We start from the raw sequence: 20,064 nt of genomic DNA on the forward strand, positions 1-20,064 counted from the left end.
GACCTCGTGTGTTTCAGCTCTGTTGCTGGCTCTTTGCTGACTCCCCTACTTGTGCTGCATTTCACACCGTGGATAGGACCTGAGTGGAACCGGTTTGGGGATTTGGTGAAGGCCTCTGTGATGTAAACCGAGTGTTGAGCCCACAGAAGCCACCTCCTGCTGAGGATCAGTGTCTGTCAGCACACCTGCGTGTCACATTCTCCCTGTGTCACCACCAGACTCTCCGGTTAGGCTGAAAGAGCCACCAAGCACTAAGAAGCTTCTCCTTCCTGCTAATTTCCTCACAGCATCCCACAAGCTGTTGAAGGGCTCCTGAACCCTGGTGGAGCTGGGTGGTAGAATCTGCTTTAGGAATGACCCCGTTTGCCCTGATGGGTTTGCAGTTCTCATTCGTGGCTCAATACCAGACATTGATTTCCATTTCCCATTGCTCCGAACTCTTCCATGGCTCACACACAGTGTGCTCAGTCTATCTACTATAGACCGTCAGGGTTGTCCACTGCAGGGAACATCTCTAACTTCAAAGACCTGTAGTGGCAAAAATATCCGGCCAAGCTGTGTTGTGAAACTATCGGTGCCTCTGCCCGTGCTCCTTTCCAGGTTGCTCACACCTTCTGCTCTGCATCCCCTTCAACCCAGTGCTGTCTGTCCATCTCCTCCTCTTTCTACACATCTAATGGAGGGTGGTAATCCTGTTAGGTGCTTGCAGCAGGCGCTGCCGAATTTGCTTGCAAGCGCCTGTGCCAGGTCGAGTGTCATTGCCAGCAGCGCTCTTGGCGGGATGAAGGTTGCATTAGTGAACAGTAATTGAAATGCAAAATAACATTTTGATCGAGCGAGCAGGCTGTTTATTTATCAGATCAATAGCCAAAATGCCCCATCTGGAGAAGTCAGCGTGATAATAAGTGATAGCATTCCAAGGGCAAAGGGAACATGCACAGCGGGGAGGACACGCCGGCAGGGTGGGCTGGGCTGGACTGGGTCACACCAGGCCGGAGGTTTTGAAACTTGCTTCTTTCTGGGGCCTTTCTTGAAGAGAACAGCCCCTCTCTAGCAGCATCTGTGGAGGGCTCCAGTCCTCTGGACAGAGAACAGCTCTGAAGAGAGTAGATGGCACTGTGTGCCGACGTGTAAGCTCATGTGAGGTCTTCTCCCTTGCGTGCTCTGGTGGGCACAGGGCTGTGGCTCAGGGTGCAGACTGCAGATGATGTAGCCCACTTGGGCAGTCTTTTTTTTTCTCTTCTCTCTTCAGTGCATTACAATTGCTGTGGAGTTCTGAACACTTCGCTGATGCTCTGGAAATATGAAGTCATAGTTTGGCTTGGGTAAGAAACCTTTTGGAATGGAATCTAAGTGCACTCATATAATGAGGAGAGAAATAGAGAGAAAGGGGTGAGAAGGAGGTTTGTGTGTATTTGTGTACAATAAAAAAACTATATATGTGCATATCTGATGTATACAAATACCCTATGGAAAGACTATCTAATATTTAAGCCCATCTCAGGCGCACAACTCTGTAGAGCGTGGAAGCAGCTCTCAGTCTTCTTTGTGGGTGACTGAGTGTCCGTCTGTCTGCATCCGTCTCCCTGTTGGCTGCTGTTTGTCTCTAGCAGCAGTGCTAGAGACTGGGAGTAGGGTGTGAAACTGAAGTTGATGATGTTGCAAGTTTGCTTTGGTCCTGCTAGAATAAGTTTTAGGCTTTAAGAAATAGAAGTCCTCAAAAAAAAAAAAAAAAAAAGTCACAATAGCTCAAACTCAGAGAATTTCTATATGCGTGCAAGTTGGAGAACACCTAATTTCAGACTTTTTCTGAATAAGTCTAGAGTTCTCTTTCAGTAAAGAAACATTCAGAAGAGATGTTAATTCTTTAGTCTCTTTTCAAGTTTGTTTCTAGGATGCTGTCCCTGAAGTGCAGGTACCATCTGAACTCCTTCCTCAAACAGTCCATGAAATTAAGCAATCCCTCTACATCTTTCCTTTTTTTTCTTTTTTCTTTTTTTTTTTTTTTTCCTGCCATTTCTCATCATGAGTTGTACACAAATTTGAAGACAGGGACATCTTCAATGGGTATCTCAAAATGCAAGGAAGCGCACGCTGAGGAATTTGTACTGGTGGCAGTTTTCTGACAGAAGCACTCAGATGGCACTGAGTGAAAGAAGTGTATGTGAGATGAGACAAGGGAACAGGCATGGATGCTAAAATACATATGACAGGATTGGCAATGTTGGAGCTTTTCCTTTCCTTGCCCACCTGCAAAGGTTGAAGCAAAATTCTGATGTGCAAGTGTTTTGAGTGTTCTTTACTGTGTGGCTCTCATTCACAAGTGCCTGAAGGACGCTGAAGGTACGAAGAGAAATATAGATTATAAATGTCCTATGCAGGCAGAGAAAGGCATTCAGGAAGAATTGAAGGTCTAGCTGAGTTTTCAGCAGGATTGAGTTGCAGCTTTGGTGTACACAGGTAAGATTTTTGAACTACCAAGCGATCTTCCTAATGTAGAAATATCAGAAGAGTCAGACAGCCTAGAAATATGAAAAATAAGATAGTAACACTGGAGGAAGACGGTAGTGGTGTTATTTGAATAAACACTGAGTGACAAATTGTTTCTGGTCCTTGGTTTGCTGCGATATCAGTGTAAGTATAAGGGAGAAGCATTAGGCTAAGTGCTAAAGCCGTTTGCTTTGGAGGGTGCGCTGGAGGGCAAGGTGCCTTCAAAAAGCAATGTGTTAACGAGGGGGTGAGTTGATAATATATGTCACACCTCCAGATTAATTGTCGCTTCATCTGTGTAATACTTCTCACCATTTACAAACAAGAGTGCCTTCACCTAAGGGTGAAGAGAAATTATGAGAAGGAGGAGAGGGATGGAGGCTAGCAGGAAATCCATAATGTCTTCTGCCCCCAGGAGCATTTTTATTTATTAAGCAGCCTCCAGGCAGTTTGCTGCGGCAGCTTTCATCAGTGAGCCGACTTGGACTAGAGAAGATCTACTGATATGTAACTGGACTGTAGTTATGCAATGGGTCAAAGGGATAAAATGTCTTCTGGGCATTAGACAAGCAAATGCTATTTGTCTAAGTGCCAGAACATGAGCACTTGCCATCCCCAGCTCCTTAGCTTGCAGGAGATTCCAGCTTGAAAGTCCCATTTCCCCCTCCATGGGAGCAATCAGTTTCTCACTCCACATGGAAGAACTGGTCTCCTCCAGTGACCCACTTCAGTAGAACTCGTAGAACCCAGTTCTCGTCAGGAAGACCAATGACCCAGAGGAGCAAGTCTCTAGATAGGCTTTTGCATTTGGAAAGCAGTGGGGCTTTATCATCTTTATATATTTGTATTGCAGCTTCTTTAGCCTTCTGACTCAAAAGTTTCTCCCCTTCACCTCCAGTTAAATTATAAAACATGTATAAAAAATTTGCCTAGATCTCTTAAGAGCAAGGGTGAAAGGCAGGCCAAATGTGATGCATTTTTACAAAACAAACCAAGTCCAGATCTCCAACAAAGTTAGAAGCAACAGGAAAAAAAAAAAAAGGTTGCAGTTGGAATTAGGGTGATGCAGCTCTTTTGTAATACAATCCTGGCAGATGGGGTTTGTTACAACATAGTAGTCCGGGACTGTGAATTCCAGGTTGGTATTCGTGCTATTGAGTAGAAGTCACACAGTGCTTTCCATTGCAAATCAGGAACACACTCATCAGCCTTTTGCTGAGCTATGACTCCTGTTTGCTCCAAAGACAAGTAATTGTGTGGGCATTTTGGGGATGAATGCCTTGCAGACAGGCTTTCTGGGGCTTGCTTTACAGAACAGAAGCATAACCTGCAAAAGCAAAGGGAGTTGCTACTAGCAAGCATGAAAGAACCCACCAAAATCATATCTGAGCTGCAGAGAAGAAAGTTTAGACTGATTTGGCGTTTTGACCCTTGTGTCCTTTATAGCAATGCTGTGGTTATGCAAGTGCCTCAAAAGCCTCCGTGTTGGTAGCTTGGCAATTTATGTTGATGATCTGACACTGAATGTTTTAGTTATGCCCATCAGCCTTGCCGTGCCCAAGCTCTTGCCTGCCTCCGGGGACAGGATACATTCCTGTATCCCTCCTGCCCTGGGGACAGGATATGCTCCTGTGCGATAGAGTAAGTCCAGGACAACTTCCAGGGCCACGGCAAGAATGGCTGAGTTATCCACGGCACAAAGGCAGATCCTCTTATTCTCGGGCTGTCGGAGCTTGCGTGGAAGGGAGCTGTCAGTACGGAAGCGAGCAGGTCTCTAAAGGACGTCTGTGTTGTGACGATGAGGAGCACGGTGCGTGCGTTCGCGCCCGCATCCCGGCATCCCGGCGGCGCGGGGAGCCGGCGCGGGAAGCGCGGCTGAGCTGTCCATGGTGCGAGCGGGGCGCCCGGCAGGCGCGGGCACCGCGGCTCCCTGGCATTCGCTGCTGCCATGTGTGACCTAAAATTACACCGCCGGTTGTTGCAGCTGTCACCTCCAGCCTGACGCTTGGAAAATGGTGTTTATTTTTGTCTTCTGTATCTTAAGGACAAAGTTTGGCTTGTTGCTGGAGTTGCAGCCAGTGTTTGAGGGCTGATTTATTGCTTGTCAGATGAGGCTGGGGTGCAGAGACCTCTCACGTGGACCAGAGAGGACACACAGCCACATGGCATTATATGCACATCTCGTTTACACATGCAGTGTAGTTTCATGTCATCTGGGCTAATAAATTAGACTGAAAGCAAAAATAGAGTTGTACTGAAGAAAAGATTAAATCTTAAACTGAGAAGAGGCATTTAAACGTCTTCACTCTTTTGTGGTCAATCTGAAAAGGTCTGTGCAGTCAGAAATGTATGTTTTTCACAAGCTAAGACCTGAATTGAGCAGAGTTATACTGGCATTAACTCTCAGGTTTTGTTGGTAGCACTGTGAGGATTCCCTGTTTGAGGGCTTTAGGGCTAAAGCAGAGCTCTGTCAGCACAGCCCAAAGGTGCCTGGGACTAGCACCCTGCTCGGGCATGTCACCTGCAGGACTTTTCAGCTTTATGGGAGCTCTAAGCAACTTTCTGCTGAGTTATGTGAAAGTCTGGAAGTTTGGGGGGAAAAAAAAATCCTGTGATTTTCATATCTAGAAGCAGGTTAAGTAGAGGAACATAGTGAAAAGTGACAATTTCTGGCAGAGGATATGCATGGATCCCAAGCTCATAATCCTTGAAGTTTGAATATTAAAATAAAATAAAATAAAATAAAATAAAATAAAATAAACCCTCTTTCTAGGGCTAGAAGACTTACTAAATTTACTTAGTAAATTTACTAAAAATTTACTACCTTGATTTCATAACACTATTTTTTTTTTTTACCATTCTCTGATCCTGTCTGTCCAGCATCCTTTCCTTCTCTTATTGTTGCTGCTGTTCTCAAGAGAGCATTAAACCCCTAAGCAGTCCAGCCCTTGAAGAGAAGCAACAAAAGATGAAAAGCTAGAGAAAAACTGGAGGAACCTGTAATGTTAAGGTAATGGCCCTGCCCAAGGGAGATAGCACAGATGGCTGGAAACTGTGAGCACCTAAAGCCCAATCTAGACTTGGTCTGAACTGGGACTTGGTATTCCTCTCCAGAGTCAGTGAGATCACAACATGCATGTCTGAGGGCAGTTGTGGGTGCAGAAAGGCCAACCACATGGCGAGTGATAAACAGCAGCGGGTTTATGAAAAGGGAGTGCAGCAGACAGTAACCTTCCTTGATACAATTAGATAATTAGTGGACAAAAGGATAGACTGTCTCTGGACCAGCCATGGGCTTTTGACACAAAGCTGCTGAAGATCTTATTAGGGAAATGAGATCAAATTGGTTTGGATACAAATCCTGTGAAATGAATCGTGGATTAGCTGACAGAGTATAAACAGAAGGGTTAGAGACCTTCTTTATCCTTCTGCAAAGGTGGTGTCCAAGAGGGCAATGTTTGGGTTTTAATTATTCATTGGTGTCCTGGGACAAAATGAAAAAGGCATGGTTCTCAAATTTGTACAATAGATCTTAGAAACAAATCAGAGTAGAGGCAGGAAGAGCCAGGATGAAAAGATGAGCATTATTGAATGCTCATCTTTTGAATGAGCATTATTGGCTCAGTGAAACAAGGGGCAATTAGCAGCGTGCGGCTTAGAGGTGATACTGGCTCTACTTTGGGGCAAGGAAAATCTCTAAATTGCACGTTGCGTGGAGCGAGGTGGCAAAAGCAGCCAAGGTGCAGAGGGACCCAAGCGAGGAAGTGGGCATCGAGTGGTGGCTGGCAAAGCTCCTGCTCAGTGCGTCCGTGTGCGTCTCGGCTGCGCTTTACGGAGGGCGTCTCCGTCTCCTCTGTGTTTGCCGTGGGGCATCGCTGCACTGTGCGGATCTGGGCACCTTGCTGCGAGAGACGCCTAGGCTATTTGGAACGAATCCAGGGAAGGGCCACAGAGAGATGCTAAAGGGATTAGAGGCAATGACCTATGATGAGGAAAGGTGAAAAGAACGAAATGTTTAGAACCTCTAAGCCTTTTACATGGGCACAGAAATAGTAACGGAGTTTCCTGTGCCAGCACAGAGGAGAGTTGGATCAAGACTCTCTCCTTTTACATTCCTGTTAAGGTAACTAGAGCCGGGCAGAATGGCTGTTCATCACTTTGAACTCTTTGCAGAGAACATTTAGCTGTTCTTCAAGTTCAGGATTTTGTATTTCACTGCCAGGGTCTGAGTCAGTTTAAAAATCACCATGGGATCTCTATGAGCCTTGTAGAAAGCCAGAACTGGTGTGGCTTAACTCAGTGTGTGCTGTAATCAGTAACAGTAGCGATCAGCTGTGCAAGCTGTTCCAGAGACCAGAAAAGAGAAACACAGGCTCTGGAATGGATGGAGACACCTGAGCTATGAACTTTGATCTGTCTTGGCAGTAAAGAGTTTTACTCTAGGCATGTGTTAAACTCTGACCAGAACTCACTATGTGTTACTGTTTCTTGGGAAGGTGTAAGGATGGAGGAGGGTTGTTGCTCTCTTGTCTCTAAATGAGTTTAGTTTTGTACCTGTAAAGGGTACTGTTAAGATGAGGCTGTGTAGAGGATGGCTCATACATGACTAGTATGAGGAACATTATATGCTCTTCCCTTGCTGGAGTAGGTGTAATCAAGGAAACAGTGGACTTGCATAAGCTGTGCTTAACCTTGACTCCATCTGCTTCCTGTGGTGTATCTCCTGCATTCTCACCTGCTTCCATTTCAGTTCCGTGTTTGTCTGTAATTCCCTGGAGTCTTTCTAGGCCAAATTTTCCTACTAGATACTAGTCTGAATATCTTTTCTCATCTAGCTCAGAATCTCATCTCTTGTCTCTTGATGCCTTTCCAGCCTGTGAATTCTGCATTTTTAAGAGACAGAAGATGAGATTTAAACTCCCCTGACTGAATCTGAAAGTACAACTCGCCTTCTGGTCATGCCTTTTCTTAGTCTTGTCCTCTCTCTGCTCTTAGCACTGCAGCTCCTATTCCTTTTACCATGGTATTCCTCAGTGCAGAAAATTGTCTCACGATAGTTCTGCCTTTCACTTTAACGCTGATCTCATGTTACCTTGTTTCTGTGTCCAGTGATCTTCAGGTTGGTGTTGCGTATGCATGTCTTGGCTAGGGAAAGGTTCCAGAGTTTGGTCAGCAAAGCAGCTTTCAGCTTGCTATGAGCCAAACCTGTGGAGGCCGTGATCTAGTTTCAGCTGGCAAAGCTTCCTCTTCCTCCACACTGTCAACTGGCATTATACCTTGAGATCCGCAGTCTGTCTAGCTGCAGGACAATAGGATTAAAGATGAAGGCACCTGCAGCAGTTATTCCTGTAACTTCTTTATGGCTGCTAGGCCAGTGTGACCCTCTGGGCAAAGTGTGAGTATTCATCAGCTCATCACGCCGGCTCTGAAAGGGACCAAGCGCTGGATTCCTCTTAAGTAGCACCAGGCAAAGCAGCTCAGGAACATGAGGTGCCAGCCCATACTCTCAAGGTCAACAAACTTGCCAAGTAACGGACTTGGCTGATCGATCCCAGAGGTTGGAGATGAGGTCAAACATTGAGGGTGAAACAGAGAAGGGGAATTAAGAGATACTTGGGTGGAATGAGATCATAAGGATGCAAAACCATGAAGTTCCTCTATCTCAGACGTGTACAGCCATACTAACAGACAGACATGATGTATGTGTGCACTCCAACCTTGCTGTATCACAGAGAATATTTCGTTCTGTTCCCTGATGGGCACGACCTCTTGGCAGAAGGAGGTGCCACAAATAGGGGATAAATAGGCTGAAACTGAAATAAAAATAGAAATAAAAATTACCCTCATGACCATGGTATGGTAACTTTAAACCAGCAGAGCTTCCAAGAGGAAAAGTCAAGCACCTGCAGTCAGTCAGAATTCTTTGGCCATGTTATCAGGAAAATCATTCGCTAGCATGTATTGAGGTTTTCTTAAAAGCTGTTGATAAATTATCTTGCCGTAGGGGAAATTTAACCTCTCGTCCAATGAGAGGTTAATACTATTATGGATTTTAAAAGTGTCTGAGACAGAAAAGAAGAGGTAGGCATACCTTGTACAGGAAAGAAAGGGCAGTCAATTTTCAGCACGACAAAGGTTAACATTGAATCGCACACAAAGATGTATGTTGGGATGTTTGATGTATGTGCTAATAATCTGAGAAGCGGGCGAGCAGTGAGATGACAACATCTGCATTAGTAAGGTTAGTCAGGACAAGAGAAGCCTGAAGAATTCCAGAGGATCCCAATAAAGCTGGGTGATTGCACAGCCCAGTGCTAGTAGGAAATTCACTGTTGACTATTGTAAAATATTGCACCAGAAAGTGTTCGTTTGATTTTTCATATGCCTTAATGGATTCTAAATTAATTATTGTAAGTCAGAAAAGATGAGAGGATTGCAACAACTATTCTGATACTCTCTTTCAAGAAATGATAACAATTTGGATTTTAATTTAAAAATAAGAGCAAGCAAACAGTATAGGGAGTTATATAAGAGATGGGCTGAAAATAACCCTGGAAATATGGTAATGTCAGTAGGTAAATTGATGGTGTGCCTTTGTCTTGGCTAGTCTCCAGACCTTAAGCTGGAGAATTGGTGGAGCTATGCCAGTTTTGTGCCACTGAGGAGGTGGCTCATTGAACCCTGGTCTTGACAGGGTAGAAATAGTCAAACTAGAGGAAGTTGAGAGATGGATGGTGGGTGATGAGGCATGTGAGAAGTCTGAAAAAAAATCCTACATCACAACATTGTATAGATAATATAGATTATTATATAGATAATATAGATAGTTATATAGATAATAAAGAGTTGAGTGAGGAGAACCTGGCAAAAATATGTTTACCAAGAAGGTGAACTGGGAGATGTTCAGTGAACCTAAAAGGCTACAAATATTACAGTACTGGCAAAGAGAAGTGGATGTTTTTGTTCGTATACCATAAAAGTAAATTCTGGTGCTCATTGCCTTGGTTATAAGATGAAAAAATAAGTGTTCTGAAGAAGACTGATTGTTTATTTAAGGAATAATATTATCTATGATTTCCATAAATAAGAACTTGCAGATCTGGTAAAGATACTGACCTTTCTTTCTGTTTAAGAGCATAAGCTTCTCTAAGTAGTGGGAATTTGGGAGAAGCTTCTTCTCTGTGCAAAAGTCTCATACTAGTAAATACAGGAAAGATTAAGATTTAAGATTAAGCTAGAGGAAGCTTTTGATCAGATAATTTTCCCTCTGTGAGCTCCCCTTTTACTGATGAAGAGGAGGAGGAAGAAAATTAATCCAACATGAAAATTAAGCAAAGATTTCTGTATTACAAGTGAACATTCGATCTGAGCACATTCTTCCTGCCCCAGGTCTGCTGCTGTTTTGCTTAGAGCTGGGACAAGGCACCTAATATTAAGCAAACCTCTATCTCATCCAGCCTGACACAGACGAGGCCCTTTGTGCTGCCCTAGGGGTGATCTGCTCTGGGTAGATTGTGTCTCTTCAGCACTCAAGTACCTTCCTAGTACCACAGCCTGAAGTTGTGACCTCCACAATTTCAAATAGCCACAACTCTCCTTTATGTAGGTTGGTGAGGAATAGGCAGATAGTTCATAGCAAAGTGCTAAGATGCTTCCAAGGGGCCTGGGTGGTGTTGAGCTGCCTGAGCAAACTGGAGTTGGGTTGCGGTGGGAAAGGGAGGGCTCTCTCTTCACCACCGTGGAGCTGGGTTTGGCCTGGAGGCCGCTGAGTGCCTGTGCTCTCTCCCCATAGGCTGCTCGGAAGGATGGCCACGGAGGAGCGGCACCTGTCCTCCAGCTGTGGGTCCTTCATCAAGACTGAGCCCTCCAGCCCGTCTTCCGGCATCGATGCCATCAGCCACCACAGCCCGAGCGGCTCCTCCGATGCCAGCGGCGGCTACGGCATCGCCATGGGAAGCCACCCCAACGGCCTGGACTCGCCGCCCATGTTCAACGGCGCGGGGATCGGCGGCGGCTCCTGCCGTAAGCGGTACGATGACTGCGCCAGCGCCATCATGGAGGACTCGCCCACCAAGTGCGAGTACATGCTCAATGCCATTCCCAAGCGGCTGTGCCTCGTGTGCGGGGACATTGCCTCGGGGTACCACTATGGAGTGGCCTCCTGTGAGGCGTGCAAAGCCTTCTTCAAGAGGACTATTCAAGGTATGGTGGGAAGGGAGGGAAACTGAGGCATTGACTCCATCACAAAAGAGGGAGATGGCTTTGGGCGTTGCTGATACTGCAGTGTTTCTGTTTCATATAATAGGAGATGGGGAGGGCGACTGAAATGCCTTTGACCTTCCATTCCTTTCCTGTGCCTTCCCTCCTGTCCAGCTGTGCACCTTCCAGACCTGCCTGGACCTGAGCTTAAGCTTTGTGGTGCTAGGCAGCTTTACCAGGTTGTTAGCCTGACTAGTGACTAAGTCTCGACATCTGGCCTAGCTGATCTTCTGGCCTCTGTTAGCGGCCCAGATTACACCAGTAGCGTGACTATCAGGGCAGTGGGGGCTAGAAAAGAGAAATTTTGCCCTCTAAAGCTGTTCATAAGGCCCATGTGAAGAGCAGCTATCCCTGTGCATGGAACGCGCTTCCTTAAGTGCCTTCCCCTTAGTTGGACACCAAACATGGAAAAACATTGTTCGCCTTGGACATGCACGTAGTATACAACAAAAGAGTACAGATGATCTGTAGTAGATTGCTCCGACATGTAAGCTCAGGTCTGATATATGTGTCCCTGTCCTGGCTGGCAAAGGTATGCAGGAGATGTGCATATATGCAGGAACAGCAACATAGCCGAAAGCAGGAGGGCATCCAGGCACGCTGCAATGTCCGTGGATGCTTGGATGTACTTCCACAAGCAGCCCATGTGCCTGGACACATGCACTTTCCTTCCTACCTGGAGGAAGAAGAAAAAAAAAAGGACAGGATCATTCACCTTAGAGTGGAAAGTTTGCTGAGTTTAGCCAACATTCCCTTGGTTCTTGTGAAATGAATGAAAAATACAATGTAAGGAGTTGCAGCTGTTTACACACCAATGTTGAGGGTGTTCAACTCTGGAGTGGACTGAGCAATACAGAAAACAGTTCAGCACAGGTTGCTGCAGAATCAAATATTTCTAATTTTATTTCTTGAATTCTGCATGTCTCTTCTTACTATCATCCACAGAGAGAGCCTGTCTCATTCTCTAACTCTTGTGCATTTATTATGCCATGTGGAAAGCCTGTCCATCTCTAGGGCATCGGCCTGTACTCTGGCAGGGTTTCTGTGGTTTGTCATTGATGAATCTCCTGTGATTGAATGTGAACTTCTGATTGCGTTTCTGACTGTCAGCACTGACTGTGTCCCTCCTCCAGCCCTTGGATCCGTTCCCAGTGCTTCTCTTTGGCACATTCAGGTGCTGAAGGAGGGACAGGGCAGAACACCTAGGCAAGCCCTAGGGCCTCCTTTTTTTAAGAGACTGGGGTCAATACTTGAACTTCTGTGTGGTGGAGCCGAAGATTGGCTTAACCTAGAGAGACAGGAAAGAGCCTAAGGAAACTTTGAGAAGTTTTAGGAAGTATTCAACAGAAAATGACACAACAGAGCAGTAACTAGAGCCTGTATCAGTCCAGGTGATAAGTCTGCCAGTTTCCCAGGAAGGCAGAGTGCCTCTCCAGCTACCCATCCCTAGCTGGATGCCTGTTAACATGTAGCAGGTGTGGGGAAGGAGTTAGTGGAGGTTTTTCTTACCCTCTAATCAGCTTGGACTCGTAGCTGAGGCACCAAAATGCTTTTATACATGGGAGAGTGCAATGCCCTGTACCTGAGGGTCAGAAATACTGACTGCAGGGTCAAAAGCTGGGCCTGGGAGAAGTGGGCAGAAAATAGGGCTGTAGAGTTGGACTGAGTAAAGAAAACATGCAGTTCCCAGGGCTCTGCTGTGGTGCAGACTGACCCAAGAGAGGGAGCTCTTGGATCTGACTGAAGCCTGGAGTATGTTGCAGAAGACTTTATGCATTATAAACATGAAAGAGAGTGGAAAGTATATTTCCAAAAGATATTCATCATGCGGCTCTGTTGCATCCAGTAGCTGGGACAAGCATCTAGTTTTAGTGAGAAAATCTTCATCCAGGCTGCCCAATGCATATATATGTGTGTACAGAAAGTGTGCAGATATGTGTAGCATTTAAATAGTTGCATCCCTCGCTTGTATTGGGATGCTTGTACCGTGGTTTTGGGAATGGTGTTGGCTGTGTGGTTTGAGCACAGCAAAGGACTTGAGACCCCAGATTTTCCAGGTGCTCAGAAGATACACTAGCTAAATCCCATCCCGTTTAGGGCCTGTGACCTCTTTCACCTTGGACAAGCTGCTTCACTTCTCCATCCCTGAGTACTGAAATCTGCCAAATCAATGACTATTTTAAAAAGTTCTAAATCTGCTGTGTCTGTGTTTGGTAACTCTAATAAGTAACATGGGCAACATGCTGTTGTGAATGGAGTGTAAATCCTTCCTGGGTGATAACTCTACTGTAGCCTTATCTAGGTAGCTCTAACTATGAATTAGAATTTCATGTGGAGCCTTCCCCTTCCCTCTATGTTCCCAGTGAACTCTGTCTACATTTTATTAATTCCTGTAAAATCTGCATGGCTTGAGGCAGAGGGATGTTGCAACAAACTCTCCTCTGCCCGTGCTCCTGCTACAACAGTGAGAAGAACAGACATCCATGCAGCAGGACATCCAGGTGCAGCAGAACCTGACAGCTCTGCCACTTGCTTCTCGCCTTGTGAGGTGAGGCCAGGCTGCATTCCCAGACACTAGGAGGGCCAGTGCTTTGAACTGGTGGAAAAGAGGTAGGCTGAAAGCTAGCAGGGACCTGGCTGGGTATCTGTGAGGTCAGCAGTAGAGCTGGGAGGGTGTTTTCCATCAGTAAGATTTTTTTTCAAAGGAAAACAGAACCTTTACCAAGTCAGATGCCTCACAGGAAAATTTTGATGGAGAGAGGAAAAAATTAGAAAAATCTGCATTATTAATTAACTTCAAGCTGAATTGCAGTGATTAGTTTGCTGAGCTAAGCCTGGATTGCATCCTAACCTGCCGAGCAGGTTACAGGGAGTCACACCTGTGACCTTTCTCCTCTTGTGTTGCATGACCTGCAGCAAGGACAGAAACTAGAAACCCGTGTCGTTTCCCCTCGCAGCACTGGCAGTGCTTGAGATAGACACACAAAGACCTGAGACGAGGGCTTTACAGCCTGTAAAGAAAGCCTGTAGGACTTTCTTCCTAAATATGATGTTTGAACCCTGGAGCTGGAGTGCCTGCATTTGGAGGCACAATCAGAAATTCTAAACACTTCCCATCGGTGGCTTGTCTGACAAACTTTTAATGCTTTTTCTTAAATCATCACACTGCTTTGTGGGAACTGTGCTTTGGGTCCCTGTTATATTCTAGTGGGACTCTGTGTTTCCCGATTCAGGTGTCTTCTGTATGAATATGTGCCATGGGCATCATCTGACTTTGAGCATTGTGGAAGGTGCAATCTAGCCAAAATAGGAGAGAAATCGAGTTTCGGATGTCTAACTAGTCTGCTACTATTGACGTTTAAGATGGATCTGTTTTGAAACAAATAATTTCATATTCATTCAATGAAATGAAATAGATCTGTTACAGAAACGATTATATGTTCTGACATTTCTGAATTAAAATGTTTTGAATTTCCATTCTATTCCATGAATATCCTAACTAATGCTTTCATCCAAATTTGAGACAAAAGCAAACACTGAAAGGCTTGATTTTTTTTTATGGGATAGAAAATTTCAATTTAACTTCACACTATTCATTCTTTGAATAATTCTTTTCAGTAGATGGACCATTATATATCATCTCTCATTTAGCAGTGTGTACACTTCTGCCTTTTCTAAATATTTAAAATAGCAACAGTGATACGTAACCATGTGAGCCCTTTAGGAATTGCAAGAATTGACGTAGGGGAGACCAGGTTAGGGAAGAGCCTTTTACCCTCATCTTCCTGAGTGAGCAGGTGGTGACGGAGGCAGAATTCCTCAAGCACATTCCAGAGCAGCGTGCCTGCATCTGTGGATATCCTGCTCGGATCCTGTAAGCACCAGGCACAGCGAGGACAGCGACACGGTTGCAGTGCCAAGGTGTGTTTCCTTCTGCAGGAGCAAAGGGGCCTGCGAGGGGCACGAGGCCCGTGCTGTGTCCCTGCTCCTGAGGGCTGTGGTGGCCACTGTGCACGGTCCTGTCCCTCTGTCCTTGTCAGAAATGTGCCTGGAAGTTCACAGGTGAGAAAAGCTGAAAAACAGGAGAACTTTTCGAGCTTGTCAAAAACTTTTGAGTCATAAATAGTAAAAGTGCAGCCTTCCTAGTAGCTGGTACCCGAGCACTCCCTCCTATCACAGCACTTGAAGTCAGAAAATCATGTCCAGTGCAACTCAGTCCTTTCATTTTCTTTCTTTTTTTCAGTTTTCTTTTTTCAGTGTACTGTCCAGAGAATTCTATGCAGAGGAATCTTCTGTGTGAAACTTGAATAAACAATTGTTTTTCATCAGAACCCCTGTAGTTTCTGTGGAAGCTACGTAAAGGTGGGAGGAGATGCCCGCTGCCCATGGAGAGCCCCGGGGCCCATCTCCTGCATCATGTGCAGGCAGCTGCTGGCCTGAGCGACTGAATCAAGGCGGGAAGAGAGTGTAGCAAGTGTTACAAAGGCAGGACAAAAGGAAGCAAGCATATGAGCTGAAAGGGCTGTGAGATGGATTTTCCTGGGAATTCCTGTGCTCAGCCATCAAATCCCAGGGAACACACCGAGTGACACCACACCACTGATCACAACAGCAGTGTGTTTTGTCAAATCACAGGGCTGCAAGAGGTGATTTTCTGTCTTGGATGAATGGAATATAATACTTAATAATCAGGTATACCTAAACTGACACTTTTCTTGAAATTCAGGAAAAGCTGCTGTCATTGGCCCTGCGCTCAGCTTGCCCATAGAAGGGGGAGAGATCTGCACGAAGCAGTGCAGAGCAGGGCAGAGATGCAAAGGAAATTGAGAGGAAAAGACTGAGGTGAAAAGAGATGAGGAGAAAACTAGACAGAGCAGAACTTTCCTCTGGCATTTGCTTAATTGCAGGTGGTGTGGGTTTTTTTGTTTGTTTGTTTGTTTTGGGATTTTTTTTTCCAGAAAACAGAGACTTAATAAGTGTTAGCTTTAAAGATTTTCCTTCTTCTTCAAAGATCTTTCCTGAGTTTCCCTGGATAAGCCTGAGAAGCGTTTACAGCAGGGCAGGGTCCCTGGATGAGCTGGGAGCAGCTCGTGCTGCGTTCAACGTAGAGCAAATCCCATGCTTGGCTGTGCAGTGGGGTTGGTCCATGCCGTGGACAGGAGCCGTGTGGGATGCTCAGGGAGGCCTGCTCCCCTTCCCATGGTGAACACGGGGACTCCTCACAATAACCAAGCTCTCGTGTGCCGTTTTAACATACTTCTATTAAGTGTGTGTTGGAAATGATATTCCAAACTACTTAGCAGCCATTGATCCCCATTTTACAGAAAATGGGGTAATTTTGCAGCTCTTCAGTATAAAAAACATGATCTGTCACATTAATAGTCCTGGACGGTTCCTTAGCATCTCTCATCTAAAGGCTTTAAAGTGCAGTTAGACCTTAATGAATCAATGATGCCTGTGGAAGGTAGGCTTGATGCTCACTTTATTTTGCTGACAGGAAAGCTAAGACGCAGAGAGGAAGTGATTTGCCCTCCAAGGCCACATACGAAGGCTCAGAACAAACCCAGACCCTGATCCCTTCACCAGCCCCTCAGCCTCTTGTTTTCTTTAAGTTGCACTTAAGGTAAATCTCGTGCCATGACATCAGTGAGGTCCAAGCAGTTTTTTAGACCTGACATGAATATCGTCAAAAGCGAGGAAAAAACATTTCTAATAAGCAATAGTTCAGAGCAAGGCCTTGCCCGTTAGATTACCCTCTTTTTCCTTTTTCCTCTGGACCACGTTATCTCCAGTTCACCACAGACACCTGCCTCAAACCTGTGCTCCCATCCAGGCCCGTCCGTGCAAACCCCTGTGCACAGAAGCCCTTCTGCAGGGCCTGGTGCGGCCCGAGGTGCCATGGGGAAGGGAAGGGAAGGGAAGGGAAAGGGCATCTCTCCCGGAGCCCCCTCGGCTCTGCCGGAGCTGCCGTGACCGCCAGCCGCTGGGAGGCTGCTGGAATTTCGATGAGTTAATCTCATCACTTTATCACAGGGCACTTACAGAAATTGCAAGGAGCTCTGAGCAGCTCGCTGTGCTGGCAGGCGGCCCCAGGACCCATAAAAGAAATTGAGAGACCAAAAAAAAAAAAAAAAACCCCGCACCACCACCACCAACAACAACAGAAAATAAACAGGAGAAGTTTGCTGAAGTTCTGGAGACAAGTTCTGCTTGGGTAATGCAGATGATGCCTTCCCTGGTGATGGGCCTCTTTCCTGCAGAAATGACAGGCACTGCCCTCAGCCACAGCTCTGCTGCACCACGCTCGTGATCCTCGTGCAGAAGTGCTGTGACTGCTGCATGTTCAGGCTGTCCCTATACCGTGTACACACTGCCCTGAGCCTCGTCTGACACTGTCACAGCTCAGTTGCGGTCCCTGGGCTCCCCAGACCATGTCCAGGTCTTTGTTTGTCCAGGAGGACCTTGGCCTGGAGGCATGGAGAAGCTGGGGGATGTGTTCAGCTCAGTGTCAAGGGACCTCGTGCTGCCAGGTGGGGACTCATGGCCTCCACTTACTGTAAAGGTTGTTGCTTTTGGCGTAGCACTACTGAGTTACGGGGAAGCTTTTCTGGTTTTGCATGAAATCTGACAGCTCTCCAGAACGCTAGGCCTGGTTTTGGCAGGTGAAACAAAAGCAAAACTCTCCAAAGTTAGACCTGATTCTAATTTTGTCTCAAGAATGTTCCTCTTCTCTTCCTTGCTGCGTGGGGCGCAGTGTCAGATGCCAAGGTCAGGGAGCTGTACTCATAGGTCTGCACTGTGCTCGAGCTGTGTCTGGAGCAGGAGGTCATTCCCTTGAGATCAAGCCTGAATCTCAATTTTCAGTTCTCTGAGGGCCTTGATGCATTGCTGCCTATTGAAATTCAGTTCCTACACGATGACGGAATATTGTCTGAATGGAAGCAACGCGTGCAGCACAGTCTGCTCCTGCAAACGAGCTGCGTTTTGAGGGCAGAGGAGCAATGGTGAGGAACGTGATGGCTCTGTGGCAAACTAAGGGCCTGACAAGACAAGAGACAAGGTAGAAGAGCTGCCGTTTATTTGACCTTTTATACTTCAGGGTTTGTGTGATCCTGGGATTTCACCAAGAAAGGGATAGCCGTAGTGTGAAAAATCAGCTGGCATTTCCTTCCTTTGGAACCTCACAGCTCTGTGTGTCTTTCCACTCACATTCTCAATAAGCTTTGCAAGTACTCAGCCCGACGGTCTAATCATTACCCCCCGATAGGGGTAGGTATTAGACATTGGTCCTTAGGCCGAGGAGTGACGGGTCTTGCACAAGAACATAGAAATCCATTGCAGAAGTGGGAACAAAAGTCTGTTCTGCGCCTGTGGGACTAACCTGTGAGCTCCCTTTCTGATCTCCTAGTGACACACCAAGTCCTGAATGTTTGATCTCTTTGCTGTCATCTACGGTCCTTCCTACTGCTCTGAATGAACCCTTAGTCTTTGTTTCCCCCTCTAAAAACAAGCAAACTTTCTATTCTTCTGCACTGACTGTTGAGCTCAAAAATACTTTCTGGAGTTGCCTATTTTAACCAGTAGTCAGAGTGCCTTAAATATGTGGTTGTTGTCAAGGCGTTGAGCTTAAATTTCCAATCTGGGTTTATTTGCATCAGATGTTAATAAACTCTCTTCAGAGTGAATAGCAGAATGGAGACAGACATTTCTGTGTGTTTTTCTAGGACTAAATTACTGCATTACACTCTGATCCAGTGTGGTGACACTTAGATTCTCATTTTGCCCCCTCGCATCCATATTTTAGTTACACTCTTGCCTTATGGTTAAATATGGTGAGATGAGAAATATATTTGGGATGTTTCTCTCCTTGTTGGGTCTTGGAGGCAGTGTTTTGAGGTGATTTTAAATGAGAGGCAGTGAGGAAAGAGATGCTGATGCTGCATGCTAAGGCATGGCAGGCAGGTGCACAAGGACTAATAAAGTAAAACTGGAAAGGAAGTTTGCATAGATGGCCTGTAAAATGAACCCAGAGTATCTTATATACCTATCTCAGTCCAGACCCGTTGGATCCCTGCTGACTGCACTGTGTCAGATGGCAGGAGGAAGCGAAGAAAGAAATGTCACCTCCCAGCTCCCTGGTCTCCAAGCAAGGCAAGAAAGGACAAGTGACATCCATCCCGCAGACACAGGGCACGACTGGCAGCACGGGGGATGCTGCTCTGACCTGCAGCTCCCTGCAGCAGGGAATGCATTATGAGCAGTGCAGACCAAGGTGATGATGTGCCTGGAGGACACTGTGTGCCTGGAAGCCTCGTGTTGCCCCTTAGACAGGTTTTACCCAGTGCAAAAAATCAGTATAGCTTTTGCTGAAATATGTTCTAATAAATGATGACGTAGGCTCTTTGAGAGCCATCTGCAGCCAGTTATGGTCTCAGGTTGTGTGTACGTGCAAATGTCTGAGCGAGCCTGCGTTACACAGTCTGTCGGTGCCTGGAATATCCGAGCACTGCGGGCAGAGGAACCCCTGGGGGAAGAGCACAGCTCCTGGGTGACCATCTGTGTGTTTGCTTGCAGGGAATATTGAATACAGCTGTCCGGCCACCAACGAATGTGAGATCACGAAACGGAGGCGCAAGTCCTGCCAGGCCTGCCGCTTCATGAAATGCCTCAAAGTGGGGATGCTGAAAGAAGGTAAGACAGAGTGGAGCTCAGAATCGCTCTGTGCCCAGGCAGGACCTGGCACTTCCTGGCAAAACCTTGCAGGAGCTCCTGGAATAGCTACCCACTTGCCATCCCTGGCTTTCCCAAGGCAGCTTTCTATGAGGTTTGTGAAGGAGCCAGCATGGGCAGTGATAAACTGTAAGGGGGCAGGCAAGAGAGGTGGGTAGGTCTAGATAGTACCCTCATGGCAGAAAATTCCTTCTGTCACTTGCGAATTTAACTAATAAAGGACAGTTGCTGTGCTGAAGTGACTTTCCTTTCCCAGAGGAGCCTCACGCCTGTGCTGTTGCTGTCCTTGCCCCTCAGCTGTTTTAGCCGGGTTGGGAGGAGAGGCTCCTGCCCAAGTCTGGGTTGGCCTGACCTCCTAAGGGCAGGAGGGAGTTAGTGCAGCACTGTGGCACACTGTGTGGAAAAGGCCTGTCCAGTTTTCCTCTCTGAAGATGGTAGGAAGCACAAGTTTGTCTGGGGGCTGTGGGTACTCTGCCCTGCACGCCCCACTGTGTTGTGCTCAGTCTATTGATCTGTTTAGCAGTCTCTGAGCAGTGCTCAGCTTCTTTCTTGTACTGCTTTTCCTCTCTTTCCCTCCCTGCCCCC

General features: G+C 46.3%; 1 protein-coding gene across 2 annotated transcripts in view; it reads left to right on the forward strand.

The window, feature by feature from the left end:
- The window catches only part of ESRRB (estrogen related receptor beta), a 75,282-nt gene that overhangs the window by 30,900 nt on the left and 24,318 nt on the right, over positions 1–20,064 (forward strand). Inside the window, exons 1-3 of one of the 2 annotated variants that reach the window (XM_026051802.1) lie at positions 5,468–5,500; positions 10,283–10,692; positions 19,324–19,440. In XM_026051802.1, the coding sequence (XP_025907587.1) occupies positions 5,493–5,500; positions 10,283–10,692; positions 19,324–19,440 (535 nt within the window). In that variant the 5' untranslated portion in view covers positions 5,468–5,492. Of the gene's footprint in view, positions 1–5,467; positions 5,501–10,282; positions 10,693–19,323; positions 19,441–20,064 lie in introns of those variants that run through there. The other variant, XM_026051801.1, reaches the window with a different exon arrangement.

This window comes from Nothoprocta perdicaria, unplaced genomic scaffold, assembly GCF_003342845.1.
Source record: "Nothoprocta perdicaria isolate Ctin4 unplaced genomic scaffold, notPer1 scaffold_8, whole genome shotgun sequence".
NCBI classification, from domain to species: domain Eukaryota; kingdom Metazoa; phylum Chordata; class Aves; order Tinamiformes; family Tinamidae; genus Nothoprocta; species Nothoprocta perdicaria.